This window comes from Coregonus lavaretus, assembly GCF_964263955.1.
Source record: "Coregonus lavaretus genome assembly, chromosome: 22".
NCBI lineage: Eukaryota > Metazoa > Chordata > Actinopteri > Salmoniformes > Salmonidae > Coregonus > Coregonus lavaretus.
The window spans coordinates 22110633-22124771 of record NC_140009.1 but is presented as its reverse complement, the minus strand read 5'-3'; the positions used below and the strand labels follow the sequence as shown (position 1 = coordinate 22124771).

Below are 14139 nucleotides of genomic sequence, written 5' to 3'. Positions count from 1 at the left end.
GTTGTTACTGAGCAACAGATTCAACTACATAACTGTACAGGAGTCAGTGCCTTCCAGCTGGCCAATATCCAAACACTGAACATTTGAAAATGACAGTCTTTTTTTTATGGTAGCATTGACAGAGCAATTCTATTATGGCTAATAATATGGGAAATATTTTATGTCAACATACAACAGTTAGCTGGTTAGGCCAGTTGTTGATGGTCTGATGATAAAGACGTGTATCTAACCTGCCCTCCTCCAGCTCTTCTGTGAGGACCTCCACGACATACTGCTGGCCGAAACTGTCCTGAGAGAAGATCAAGAACAAAACCATTAACCCAAGTGCTGCTTCTCAAACTACCCAAAAACACTGAATCATGAATTATGATAATGACATTACCCTCAAAAGCAGAATATTGGCGTAGGCCAGTGGACAGGAGTTGCAGCGAGCGAGGACCCCTAGACGAGGGCGCCAGCGAAACAGCACCAGCAGCAGACCCAGAGACAACACGGACCCAATGTGACACAGCCAGACACGCCAGCGCACCCATCTGAACCCCTGGACATCCTGACACACAGACAGAGAGAGCAATCGGAGTAGATATCATTCATTCAAAAGCAGTACATTGATGATTTCCAGGTGTCATTTTGCATGGCAGACAAGTTGAAATGGAACCCATTGTTCAGCTTGCAGCACCAAATGAAATATAAAAAAAATAGTCTGATTTATTGGTGTGGGTTGTACTAGTAGCTTTATGCTAAACAGGGAGCGAAGAATATAGGTACTACTGTAGTCAGTTAACTGCTGTTTAATTGATGAGCTAAAGGCTCCTACCATGTGTGTTTCAGGTTTGCGGTGGGGTTCTCTCTTTGGACTAGGGGAGCAGAGCCCTCCCGGTGGCTCCTCCTCTGCCGGACTCCCTGTGGAACAGGCTTGAGGTTAGTCAACAGACACAGTCAACACAGTGATGCCACTGAAAACACAACATAACACTGCGCTGCATGTACACACCCATTATGTTAACATTAACAGGGCACACATTAGCTGTAAAAGTCACCGATGGCACACACAGCTCACATGAAAAAAAGGCAAATGTATTACACTAAGCAGTATGAATGAATGAACCAATTGGGAATCAGTGTTGGGGTCCATTCCATTTTTTATTCAATCGGCTCAAGTAAGTGAATGTAAATTTAATTAATTAATAGAAAAATCCTCATATATCGTGTAATCATTCATTTACACATTAATTGACCCGGGTGGGCATATGATTGATGTGGCCTAGATACTGAAATAAATATGAGGGTGTTCCATGCCTAGTTTCAAATTCAGTAGTGTTTCTCTCTTTGGTTCTACAAGTTAACAATCTCTCATCCATTTTCCAAGATAAAGCTTCTGTAATAAAACAAGGAAGACCAAGGGGTTAAAATACTTATTCAGGTTATAGAACATTTGACATTTTTTTGGGACAAATATTCGGTTAATAAACTATACAGTTAAAGTAGCAGTATATATATTTCACTAATTATAGGCTAACTGCTTGCCTGCACAATGTTAAGGTCTATACACCGCGAAAATATGATATTTGATAAGCCAACACTAGCCTAGATATTATCATTACCAGTTTATACACCATAAAAAAGTAATCCGACAACAGATATATTATTCCCTTGGAAAGACAACCCCTCTCTCTCACTTTAGCAGCTACGACCAATAAACGATGAAACCGAGACCCTTCTGAATAGATCACCATAAGTGCGGTCGAGGTGAGATAAAACTAATTTTATCGACTCGAATAACCTATCAAAATAAATAATTTATTAACAAACATTTTGGTAACGTTGAAGCTATTTTGGCTTCCGGGTATACACACGTATTAGTAACCTGTTTTAGTTACGATATAAATATCATCACAGATGTTGGCTTTCTATTTATTTGAAATATCAACAAAAGTAGTACTTACCTTTATTATCTGGTCATAAGTATTTCCGAAACTGTGATTAGAGTGGTTGACAATGCTATTTTGCGTCGCGTGTCAAAAGGCGCACCTGTGTTTACCTGTCTACGTAGCAATGCTTGTCTGTCCAGTTCCGCTTCTCTAGTTCCGCTACCATTCATAATGGCCTACCCACTAATAATAACATGTAGGCCTACACATACTGTATTTCCCTTGTTCATTTGAAATACAAACCAAAGAATGTTGAATGTTTTCCTAGCCTAATCTAAATTGTACCAATGCATTAAACTTGCAATTAATTGGACATGCTGTACATATGTGAATAAGCAGTCATAATAAATGCATGCATTGTTTAGGCTAAAGTTATAATAAAAACATTCTTACAAATGTATCCTGTTGGACGATGGATTGATTGGGCCATATTGATGTGCGTCACATGAAAACAAACATGTCTGACTTCAGTGTTTGAGGGTCTACATAATGAAGAAATCAATACAATGTATCCTATTGGACGTTGGGGAAATTGGAAGAGTAGGAGGAGAAATGTGGTCCCTAGACAAGGCAAGAACTAGATGTCTGTCAGGAGAAGTGCAGTACTATCATAAGGAGAGTTATACTTGGAATACGGAGGACGAATGGAGGTAAAAAGAGAGGTAGAGGAGGTCTAAGAGAGAGAGGGAGGAAGAGGGTGAACTTGATTCAGTTAAAAATGGTGGGAAAAGGGGAGATGGTTTGTTAATGAAGAATGGTAGAAAGTGTAAACAGAGTGAGGTTTGTACCGAGGGTCAGTATAAAGATGAGTCTGTGACAGTAGGAGTGAAGTTTTTGGAAAAAGTGGACCCTTGCCTTTTGGCTGATCAATTTGTGGTTTCAGGATGGGTGAAAACAGAGTTGGGTGCTGTGAAATCGGTGAGGGTAACCAGAAGTGGTCTAGTGATAATTGTTTGTGTTTCTGCTGGTCAGAGGGAGCAGGCGCTCCATGTTAAACGAATGGGGGAAAGAAATGTGAACTGTTTTGCTCTCAAGAAAAGGGTGCCATTGAAAGGCGTGATTACTGGGGTAGCGGTAAATGTGAAAGCTGACCAACTGAAGGGGAAGATTCCCGGTGTTTGTGATGCTCGTCGTTTGGTGCAACGCAGACAGGGTGGCGTGAGTGGAGAAACAGAAGAGTCATAGTCTGTTCTTTTGAGTTTTGCCCGACAAAGTGATGTTAGGATATATAAGTTATCCGGTACGAGCTTTTGTGCCGAATACATTACGTTGTTACAGGTGTCAAGCGTATGGGCATGTGGCAGCAGTGTGTAGAAGGGAGGTTCCTAGGTGTGAGAAGTGTGCAGAAGGGCACGAGACAAAGGAATGTGTAGCATTGGGGAAAGTAGTTGTATGTGTTAATTGTAGGGGAGCCCATGGGGCTGGGGATCCGAAATGTCCGGTGCGAGAGAGGCAGGTTGAGGTTTCCAGGGTTAGAGTAGTGCAGAAGTTGTCATATGCTGAGGCAGTGAAGAAAGTAGAGGAAGATGGGTCAAGGGGGAGGGATCCTGAGAGGAATGGTGTGAGTAGTAGAGATGTACCAGTACAGAGGGATAAACTAACAAGTGATATATGTTTCAGTAAGATTGGATTTTTGGCATTTATAGCAATTGTTATCAACTGTACTGCAGGGGTGGAACATAAGTCGCAGAAAATAGAGGTTGTGGTGGCAGCTGCAGAGGTATTTGGGTGTGCAAGACTTGACATCAGAAGAGTTACAGGGTGTGTTAAGTGGTGGTGTCCCATCCCTTCAGGCTGTTGGCCTGAAGTAGGAATAAATAGATTTAAATAGTGGAGTATGGTAGTAATAATTATTATAATGGTTTTTGTTTTTTTGTGAGTGTAGTATTTATGCTAAACAGGGAGTGAAGAGTATAAGTACTACTGTAGTCAGTTAACTGCTGTGTAGGAGGGAGGTTCCTAGCCTAAACTAGGGTTCTCCTGGCTTCAAGTAACTATTCAATTGACATAGCACAAGAATCCTAAACATCTGGATCATGCTGCCTAGTTTCAGGGCTAACGCAAAGATGAACTAGACTATTCTGGTAAGTTTATTATAGTGTGTGTCATCTAGGTCAATGTTAACATAATCCTCTTCCTCCACACCATTGAGTGAACAAATTAAAAGTTTGATTGTGTTGTTTATTTATATTTTATCTTACCTTTGCTTATCTTCTCTTGAATAAAATGTTCACACTAAAAATATACCTTAGCCTCATAAGTAGCTCATAATGAATGCCCCTAAGTTCCACTTCTTCAGTAAAACCTAACATGTTCATTTCCAGTTGAAGACACAGGAAATGACAGTGCTAAAAGTGACAGCACAGGGCAGAAATCTGAGCTCACGAGACCTACTAGTACTGAGAGGCAAAACCAGTCATTCCTCCGTTTGGAAAGCCCTCAGCAAATGTTAATCGGACATCATGCCCATCTCCCACACCCAGGAACTCGTAAATCCAGGGCAAGAGAAAAAAATGCTCCTTGCTGTTGCATAAGACTAGGCCGGACACCAGGGTTCCCCAACTGCCAAGGGTGGTTTTATTTGGCCCCCCCAAGTTTTTGTCGTTGTTGAATTTTCATTGTTGGACATAACATACTTTAAAAACACCTGGAAATCTGCTCCAAGTGATTTTAATTATGGAAATCTGTTCCCAAGTATTCCCATGCATAACAGAGAGACATGATTGTATAAGCAAGGTTTGAAATGATTATGCTGTAGTCAAATATTTTATCTGATTGGGATTCTTGCGGTCAATTTGCAGTCTACAAATTATTTTTTAATTATGTTCCGGCACCCCGACCATCTGCTTAAGAAAAAATATATAAAAAACGCAACATGCAACAATTTTAAAGATTTTACTGAGTTACAGTTATATAAGGATATCAGTCAATTGAAATAAATTAATTAGGCCTTAATCTATGGATTTCACATAACTAGGAATACAGATATGCATCTATTGGTCACATTTCCTTTTTATTTTTTTAAAGCTAGGGGCATGGATCAGAAAACCTGTCAATATCTGGTGTGACCACCATTTGCCTCATGCAGCGCGACACATCTCCTTCGCATAGAGTTGATCAGGCGGCTGATTGTGGCCTGTGGAATGTTGTCCCACTCCTCTTCAATAGTTGTGCGAAGTTGCTGGATATTGGTGGGAACTGGAACACTCAGCTTCCAGGAATTGTGTACAGATCTTTGCAAAACATGAGGTGATGGCGGCGGATGAATGGCATGACAATGGGCCTCAGGATCTCATCACAGTGCATTCAAATTACCATCAATAAAATGCAATTGTGTTCGTTGTCCGTAGCTTATGCCTGCCCATACCATAACCCCACCATGTTCACAACGTTGACATCAGCAAACCGCTCGCCCACACGACGCCATACTGCCATCTGCCTGGTACAGTTCAAACCAGGATTCATCCGTGAAGAACGCACTTCTCCAGTCTGCCAGTGGCCATCGAAGGTGAGAATTTGACCACTGAAGTTGCTTATGACACCGAACTGCAGTCAGGTCAAGACCCTGGTGAGGACGACGAGCACGCAGATGAGCTTTCCTGAGACGGTTTCTGACAGTTTGTGCTTTGTGACATCAAATGGACTTTGGTGGTCAAGCTGTGTTGGTATCTGTACTGATGGCGCAAAAGCCATGACATGGAGACATAGTGGAGTGGTAACGCACGTGCAAGCAGTTGCTCCCGACGCCACTTGGGTACACTGCAGCATCCACAGAGAGGCTCTTGCTGCCAAGGGAATGCCAGACAGCTTGAAAGATGTTTTGGACACTACAGTGAAAACCGTTTACTTTGTTAAAGCAAGGCCCCTGAACTCTTGTGTATTTTCTGCATTACGCAATGACATAGGCAGTGACCATGTTACGCTTTTACAACATACAGAAGTGTGCTGGTTATCAAGGGGCAAAGTATTGACACGTTTTTTGGAATTGAGAGACAAGCTTAAAGTTTTCTTTACTGACCATAATTTTCACTTGTCTGACCGCTTGCATGATGACAAGTTTCTCACACGACTGGCCTATTTGGGTGATGTTTTTTCTCGCCTGAATGATCTGAATCTAGGATTACAGGCACTCTCCGTAACTGTATTCAATGTGTGGGACAAAATTGAGGCTATGATTAAGAAGTTGGAGCTCTTCTCTGTCTGCATTAACAAGGACAACACACAGGTCTTTCCATCATTGTATTATTTTTTGTGCGCAAATTAACTCAAGCTTACGGACAATGTCAAATGTGATATAGCGAAGCACCTGAGTGAGCTTGGTGCGCAATTACGCAGGTACTTTCCCGAAACGGACGACACAAACAACTAGATTCGTTATCCCTTTCATGCCCTGCCTCCAGTCCACTTACCGATATCTGAACCAGAGAGCCTCATCGAAATTGCAACAAGCGGTTCTGTGAAAATTTAATTTAATCAGAAGCCACTGCCAGATTTCTGGATAGGGCTGCGCTCAGAGTATTCTGCCTTGGCAAATCGCACTGTTAAGACACTGATGCCCTTTGCAACCACGTACCTATGTGAGACTGGATTCTCGGCCCTCGCTAGCATGAAAACTAAATACAGGCACAGACTGTGTGTGGGAAATGATTTAAGACTGAGACTCTCTCCAATACAACCCAACATTGCAGAATTATGTGCATCCTTTCAAGCACACCCTTCTCATTAACCTGTGGTAAGTTATTCACAAGTTTTGTTGAACACATAAGGTTTTATATGTAAGATGGCTAAATAAAGAGCAAAATTATTGATGATGATGATGATGATGATTATTATTATTATATTATTATTTGTGCCCTGGTCCTATAAGAGCTCTTTGTCACTTCCCACGAGCTGGGTTGTGACAAAAACTCACACTCATTCTTATGTTTAATAAATGTATCGTATAATGTGTTTGTGGCAGGCTTACGATGATGGCAAAAAACTACATTTGAGAGTGCGCTGACCCTGGTGCTAGAGGGGGTACGCAACTGGAGGTTGAGACATCTGTGGCATTGTGTTGTGTGACAAATCTGCACATTTTAGAGTGACCTTTTATTGTCCCCAGCACAAGGTGCACCTGTGTAATGATCATGCTGTTTAATCAGCTTTTTGGTATGCCACACCTGTCAGGTGTATGGAGTATCTTGGCAAAGGAGAAATGCTCACTAACAGGGATGTAAACTAATTTGTGCACAAAACTTTAGAGAAATAAGCATTTTGTGCATATGGAACATTTCTGTGATCTTTTATTTCAACTCATGAAACATGGGACCAACACTTTACATGTTGCGTTTATATTTTTGTTCAATATAGTTGATGATCCCTGCCCTACACATTCTTCCCAGACCTGTATGTGGGGGAGTTGGACCTGCTGACAAGTGGCCTTGCAATGTCAGCTGAGAGTCAGGACATTTGGAACTTACATTCACTGGGGAAAATGGTTATAAGACTAGGATTGGGGGAGGGTAATCTGTGCCTCAGTTATGCCTCATCTGTACATTCGATCGGCCTGAGCAAAGTGCTCACTGATCTATCACCTTGCATTCCAAACAAATACCCTAGAGTACTCATTAGCCTAATGATCTGCACATCTGTGCAACGCCTTGCCTTTAGGGATTGACCCAAAGCCGCTTCTCTCGTTGGAGATCATGAAAAAGGCAGTCCAGTCCACTTTTCCTTTAGGCAAAGCATGCAGATCAGTTGCCTAATAAATCAGACCGTGACACCAATTCTTGTTTCCTTACAGCCAGAATATTGAATAAAATTACATTTGAACTTACTCTATGTGCAGAAATTTTAGACAAAATATCCACAGGTATTATTAAGTATTATTTACCCAACTTTTTAGAGCGCCGGTACTGCCGTTGAAATTTCGATCACCTGCGCAAAATCATGTGAACACCTGCAAGACTATGGTTATTATGCATCGCGTGCATGTACTTTCGTCTTGTGCATGTGCCTTAGGTCAAAAGCAAACAAATATTGATTGCCACACAGAGACACGGCAAAGTGTTAGTCAGTAGCTTCCCTGCATGTGAGCGTGCTACTACCTCTGCCAAGAGGCCCAGGCTTAGGCTAAATGGCACAGGCTGTTCCCACAATCGCTACACTGGGAGGGATCAAGGAATCAGGACTAGATCATGATTCAACCCTTACTGGAGAGGCATGGCTGGAGTTGTCACATGTTAGCAACTTCAGCTTGTGCTGTTGTAACCATGTCAAATCAAAATCAAATTAAATGTTATTTGTCACATGCGCTGAATACAAAATGTGTAGACCTTACAGTGGAATGCTTACTTACAAGCCCTTAACCAACAATGCTGTTTTAAGAAAAATAAGTGTTAAGTAAAAAAAAGATAAATAAAAAAATAATTAAATAGCAGCAGTAAAATAACAGTAGCGAGGCTATATACAGGGGGTACCGGTACAGAGTCAATGTGCGAGGGCACAGGTTAGTCGATGTAATTGAGGTAATATGTACATGTAGGTAGAGTTAAAGTGACAATGCATAGCTAATAAACAGAGAGTAGCAGCAGCGTAAAAGAGGGTGTGTGGGGGGGATAATGCAAATAGTCCGGGTAGCCATTTGATTTGATGTTCAGGAGTCTTATGGCTTGGGGGTAGAAGCTGTTAAGAAGCCTTTTGGACCTAGACTTGGCGCTCCGGTACCGCTTGCCGTGCGGTAGCAGAGAGAACAGTATATGACTAGGGTGGCTAGAGTCTTTGACAATTTGTAGGGCATTCCTCTGACACCGCCTGGTATAGAGGTCCTGAATGGCAGGAAGCTTGGCCCCAGTGATGTACTGGGCCGTACGCACTACCCTCTGCAGTGCCTTGCGGTCGGAGGCCCGAGCAGTTGCCGTACCAGGCAGTATTGCAACCAGTCAGGATGCTCTCGATGGTGCAGCTGTATAACTTTTTGAGGATCTGAGGACCCATGCCAAATCTTTTCAGTCTCCTGAGGGGGAATAGGCTTTGTCATGCCCTCTTCACGACTGTCTTGGTGTGTTTGGACCATGATAGTTTGTTGGTGAAGCTCTCAACCTGCTCCACTACAGCCCTGTCGATGAGAATGGGGGCGTGCTTTGTCCTCTTCTTTTTCCTGTAGTCCACAATCATCTCCTTTGTCTTGATCACATTGAGCGAGAGGTTGTTATCCTGGCACTACACGGTCAGGTCTCTGACCTCCTCCCTATAGGCTGTCTCATCGTTGTTGGCAAACTTAATGATGATGTTGGAGTCGTGCCTGGCCATGCAGTCATGGTTGAACAGGGAGTACAGGAGGGGACTGAGCAAGCACCCTTGAGGGGCCCCTGTGTTGAGGATCAGCGTGGCAGATGTGTTGTTACCTACCCTTACCACCTGGGGGCGGCCTGTCAGGAAGTCCAGGATCCAGTTGCAGAGGGAGGTGTTTAGTCCCAGGGTCCTTAGCTTAGTGATGAGCTTTGAGGGCACTATGGTGTTGAACGCTGAGCTATAGTCAATGAATAGCATTCTGACGTAGGTGTTCCTTTTGTCCAGGTGGGAAAGGGCAGTGTGGAGTGCAATAGAGATTGCAAATGTGGATCTGTTGGGGCGGTATGCAAATTGGAATGGGTCTAGGGTTTCTGTGATAATGGTGTTGATGTGAGCCATGACCAGCCTTTCAAAGCACTTCATGGCTACAGACGTGAGTGCTACGGGTCGGTAGTCATTTAGGCAGGTTACCTTAGTGTTCTTGGGCACAGGGACTATGGTGGTCTGCTTGAAACATGTTGGTATTACAGACTCAGTCAGGGACAGGTTGAAAATGTCAGTGAAGACACTTGCCAGTTGGTCAGCGCATGCTCAGAGTACATGTCCTGGTAATCCGTCTGGCCCTGCAGCCTTGTGAATGTTGACCTGTTTAAAGGTCTTACTCACATCGGCTATGGAGAGCATGCTTCAGTGTTGCTTGCCTCGAAGCGAGCATAGAAGTAATTTAGGTCATCTGGTAGGCTCGTGTCACTGGGCAGCTCGCGGCTGGGCTTCCCTTTGTAGTCTGTAATAGTTTGCAAGCCCTGCCACATCCGTCGAGCTTCAGAGCCGGTGTAGTACGATTCAATCTTATTCCTGTATTGATGCTTTGTCTGTTTGATGGTTCGTCGGAGGGCATAGCGGGATTTCTTATAAGCGTCCGGGTTAGAGTCCCGCTCCTTGAAAGCGGAAGCTCTACCCTTTAGCTCAGTGCGGATGTTGCCTGGCTTCTGGTTGGGGTATGTACGTACAGTCACTGTGGGGACGACGTCATCGATGCACTTATTGATGAAGCCAGTGACTGATGTGGTGTACTCCTCAATGCCATCGGAAGAATCCCGGAACATATTCCAGTCTGTGCTAGCAAAACAGTTCTGTAGCTTAGCATCTGCATCATCTGACCACTTCTTTATTGACCGAGTCACTGGTGTTTCCTGCTTTAGTTTTTGCTTGTAAGCAGGAATCTGAAGGGTTGAGTTATGGTCAGATTTGCCAAATTGAGGGCGATGGAGAGCTTTGTATGCGTCTCTGTGTGTGGAGTAAAGGTGGTCTAGAGTTTTTCTTCCTGTTTGCTTATGGCCTTATATAGCTCATTGAGTGCGGTCTTAGTGCCAGCATCAGTTTGTAGTGGTAAATAGAAAAATATAGATGAAAACTCTCTTGGTAAATAGTGTGGTCTACAGCTTATCATAAGATACTCTACCTCAGGCGAGCAAAACCTAGAGACTTCCTTAATATTAGATTTTGTGCACCAGCTGTTGTTTAAAATATACACAGACCGCCACCCCTTGTCTTACCGGAGGCAGCTGTTCTATCTTGCCGATGCAGCTTATATCCCGCCAGCTGTATGTTATCCATGTCGTCGTTCAGCCACGACTCGGTGAAACATAAGATATTACAGTTTGTCCCGTTGGTAGGATATCCATGATCTTAGTTCATCTATTTTGACATCTAATTATTGTACATTGGCTAGTAGGACTGACGGTAGAGGCAGATTACGCACTCGCCGTCGGATCCTAACAAGGCACCCCAACCTACGTCCCCGATATCTCTGTCTCTTTCTCATGCAAATGACGGGAATTTGGGCCTTGTCGGGTGTCCTGATATCCAGAAGCTCTTTTTGGTCATAAGACACGGTGGCAGAAACATTATGTACAAAATAAGTTACAAATAGCGCGAAAAAACACACACAATAGCACAATTGGTTAGGAGCCCGTAAAACGGCAGCCAGCTCCTCCGTGGCCATTCTCCGGTCCCATGATCATTTCATTATGAGGGAAATATTTATTTGTGCTTGCAGCTTAAAAAAATCCTAATAACTCCATTTTGTTGAGCCAAACCCCTATTCATAAATAATTAATTATTTATTATAAAACTGATAGTGTCTTGACAGGTGAGCTGTCAGAAAGGGTTTTAAGCAGGCAACTCCCATAGCTAGACAACACAGAGGTAAACAGCCTGCTGTAGTGTCAGCTAGCGAGCTACAACTGTGTTGTCGTTCACAATAAACGGTTCAGCTACTGTTGCTACAACTGGTTAACGCTGACTTTGCACGTTTCCCAAAAGCAAAATGTTGGATTAGTTTGTAGCTAAACACCAGTGTTTTCCAATACAAATACTGCAGAGAAGCATCCAGCTGCAGATTATGGGTGCCGACGCCGTGTGGTCTGTGAACCTTAAAGCGCACGCGCGTGCATTTCAGATGGTATTTTTGCATCTCAAATGGTATGTACGTGTGCAACCTCTAGATGTTTGTCGGTCTCATGTATCGCGTGAATCAGTAACTTTGTTCCAGGGTGTCAGCAAAGACAGTACAGTATGAAGATATAGATAGGCTAAAACTGCTTAATAATAATAATAATAATAATAATAATAATAATAATATGCCATTTAGCAGACGCTTTTATACAAAGCGACTTACAGGCATGTGTGCATACATTTTTACGTATGGGTGGTCCCGGGGATCGAACCCACTACCCTGGCGTTACAAGCGCCATGCTCTACCAATTGAGCTACAGAGGACCACATTGAGCCACAGAGGACCACCCAATCACACTTGTAGGCGATGTCATGGCGATGTTGGCTAGCTAAGCTCATGGATAGAAACACATAATCTGGTCCAACGGTCATCTCGCACCGAACTGCTCATGTGCAGGCTGTCAAATCAAAGGAACTCTTTCGATATAAAGTTGTTTTTGATGAAAATGTAAATGTGTCAGTTTTTCACTTTCACAAGGTTGGAGTGATACTATGTTCAACTACTTAAGACATTGGCTCGAATTTTGGTTGTCCCTTTAGATTTCGAGAAAATTAACAGCTAAGGAAGATTTTTTCACTTCTCTCATTGACTTATCAAACCCCAAACGCCGGACTGGTCGGTTTCGCAAGCGTTCCCGGAAGTATCGTGATGTTGTGCCTCTAGGTTTAGAAACTCTGTGGTGTCAGTGTGCTAGGCACTAGCTCTAGTCAGTGCACTAGCTCTGGTCCAGGGCGTTATGTTAACCACTGTTGCTTTTGCAGCTAGCTAGTACACACCAGCTAGGCTAGTTAGTACACGCTAGCTAGTAAACGCCACTAGCTAGCTAGCAGACGTCACTAGCTAGCTAGCAAATGTCACTACTTTAGCTAGCTAGCACACACTATCTAGCTAGTACCTAGCTTCTAATTCTAAATGTAATTTCACCACCTGTGCTGTTGGTGGCGGTAACACACCATCCTTTCTGACACCAGTCCACATCCTGTCTCATCTAGTATATCTCACAGAGTCTATAGCAGGGTTCTTCAATTCCGGTCCTGGTGTCCCAGGTCTGAATTAGCCCCTGATTAGAAGGAGAGGATGAAAAACAGAGGTGTTTCGGCCCTCCAGGACCGGAATTGAAGAACCCTGGTCTATAGCATGAGAAGATATTTGCTGGAGCCAGAAATGCAAGAGCTTGCTAGCTACTAGCCGACTCAACGCAACGATTTATGTTGGAGTGACGACTAGTGTGGGCTGAGCTCTGACGTCACATAAAATTCAGTTTTTATCAAAAACGTCTGATTTCAGCACCCAGAGAATAGCCCGCAATTACACAGAGCAATGTCCTGTGTAATTACGGGCTATTCTTTAGGTGCTGAAATCTGTAGTTAATGATAAAAACTGAATTTTATGTGACGTCTGCACTTCAGTCCGCCCACGCTAGGTGCCGCTCAACTCCAACATAAATCGTTGAGTTTAATCCGCAAGCTAGCTACCTACATTAACGTTAGCTACAATGTTCATTCCCCAAAGCAGGATTGGAAAAGGGGGGCGTTACTGCCATAATGCAAAACTCACCAAGCGTGTCCATCCTTCCTTTAATCACGATAATTTTGTAATTGATACCATAATTAGTTGCATGAGGTCTTTGACCAGCACAACAAGTAACCGATACTAGAGAGCTAACCGTTATCTTCAGTTTTGCCTCTCCATCCCGTCATGTGACACCCAAACGCATTTCAAAGGAAGCCCATGAAAAGTTTGACAATAATAAAACAGAAATAGTTTATTCAACAACACAGAAGTTAAGAAATAAATAAGGGTAGAATGCAATGGGGTTTGGTTTTGTTTATTTTGATAATTAAGCCTACTGTATATAATCTGAAAATGACAGGGGAGATATTTTCGGGGCGTTGCCACATAGTCATGACATCAAATGTCGCGAGATCTAACATACATAACATTTATTTGTTTAACCCTCCCGTTGTCCTAGGGTCAAAATGACACGCCACTGTGTTGAACAAATTTTATTTAATTTTTATATTTTTGGGATCATTTGTGAGAAGGAGGCAGTGAGACTTTAAAGAAAGTATCACTGCCTCCTTCTCACAAATGATCCAAAAAATATAAAAATTAAATAAAGTTGGTTCAACACAGTGGCGGGTCATTTTGACCCTAGGACAACGGGAGGGTTAAGAAGTCGGTCAGCATTCTGATTAATACTGCTCCCAACTCCATTCCCCACGGGACAATGATAAATCATAGTTTTGAAAACATACTTTCATTCTGAGTAGATCATTAGCCAAAAAACTATTCTAACAGCCATTAACCAGATAAAGTAACAATCCTTTAAAAATCAACTAAACCATTTCAGTTTCATTCATGAAACCTATCATTCTGTTACAATGGTTAATTAAGACATCCCAAAGCCTCTTT

At 42.8% G+C, this 14139-nt stretch overlaps 1 protein-coding gene across 3 annotated transcripts in view; it reads right to left on the bottom strand.

The window, feature by feature from the left end:
• The window catches only part of atp13a2 (ATPase cation transporting 13A2), a 38796-nt gene extending 25407 nt beyond the window's left edge, over window positions 1-13389 (bottom strand). The window contains exons 1-4 of one of the 3 annotated variants that reach the window (XM_084186974.1): window positions 13282-13389; window positions 818-903; window positions 383-550; window positions 231-289 (exon numbers count right to left, since the gene is read on the bottom strand). In XM_084186974.1, coding sequence (XP_084043100.1) covers window positions 231-289; window positions 383-550; window positions 818-903; window positions 13282-13294 — 326 coding nt within the window. In that variant the 5' untranslated portion in view covers window positions 13295-13389. Of the gene's footprint in view, window positions 1-230; window positions 290-382; window positions 551-817; window positions 904-1946; window positions 2066-2324; window positions 2390-13281 lie in introns of those variants that run through there. The other 2 variants (XM_084186972.1, XM_084186973.1) reach the window with 2 other exon arrangements.
• Between the last annotated feature and the right edge of the window lie 750 nt (window positions 13390-14139).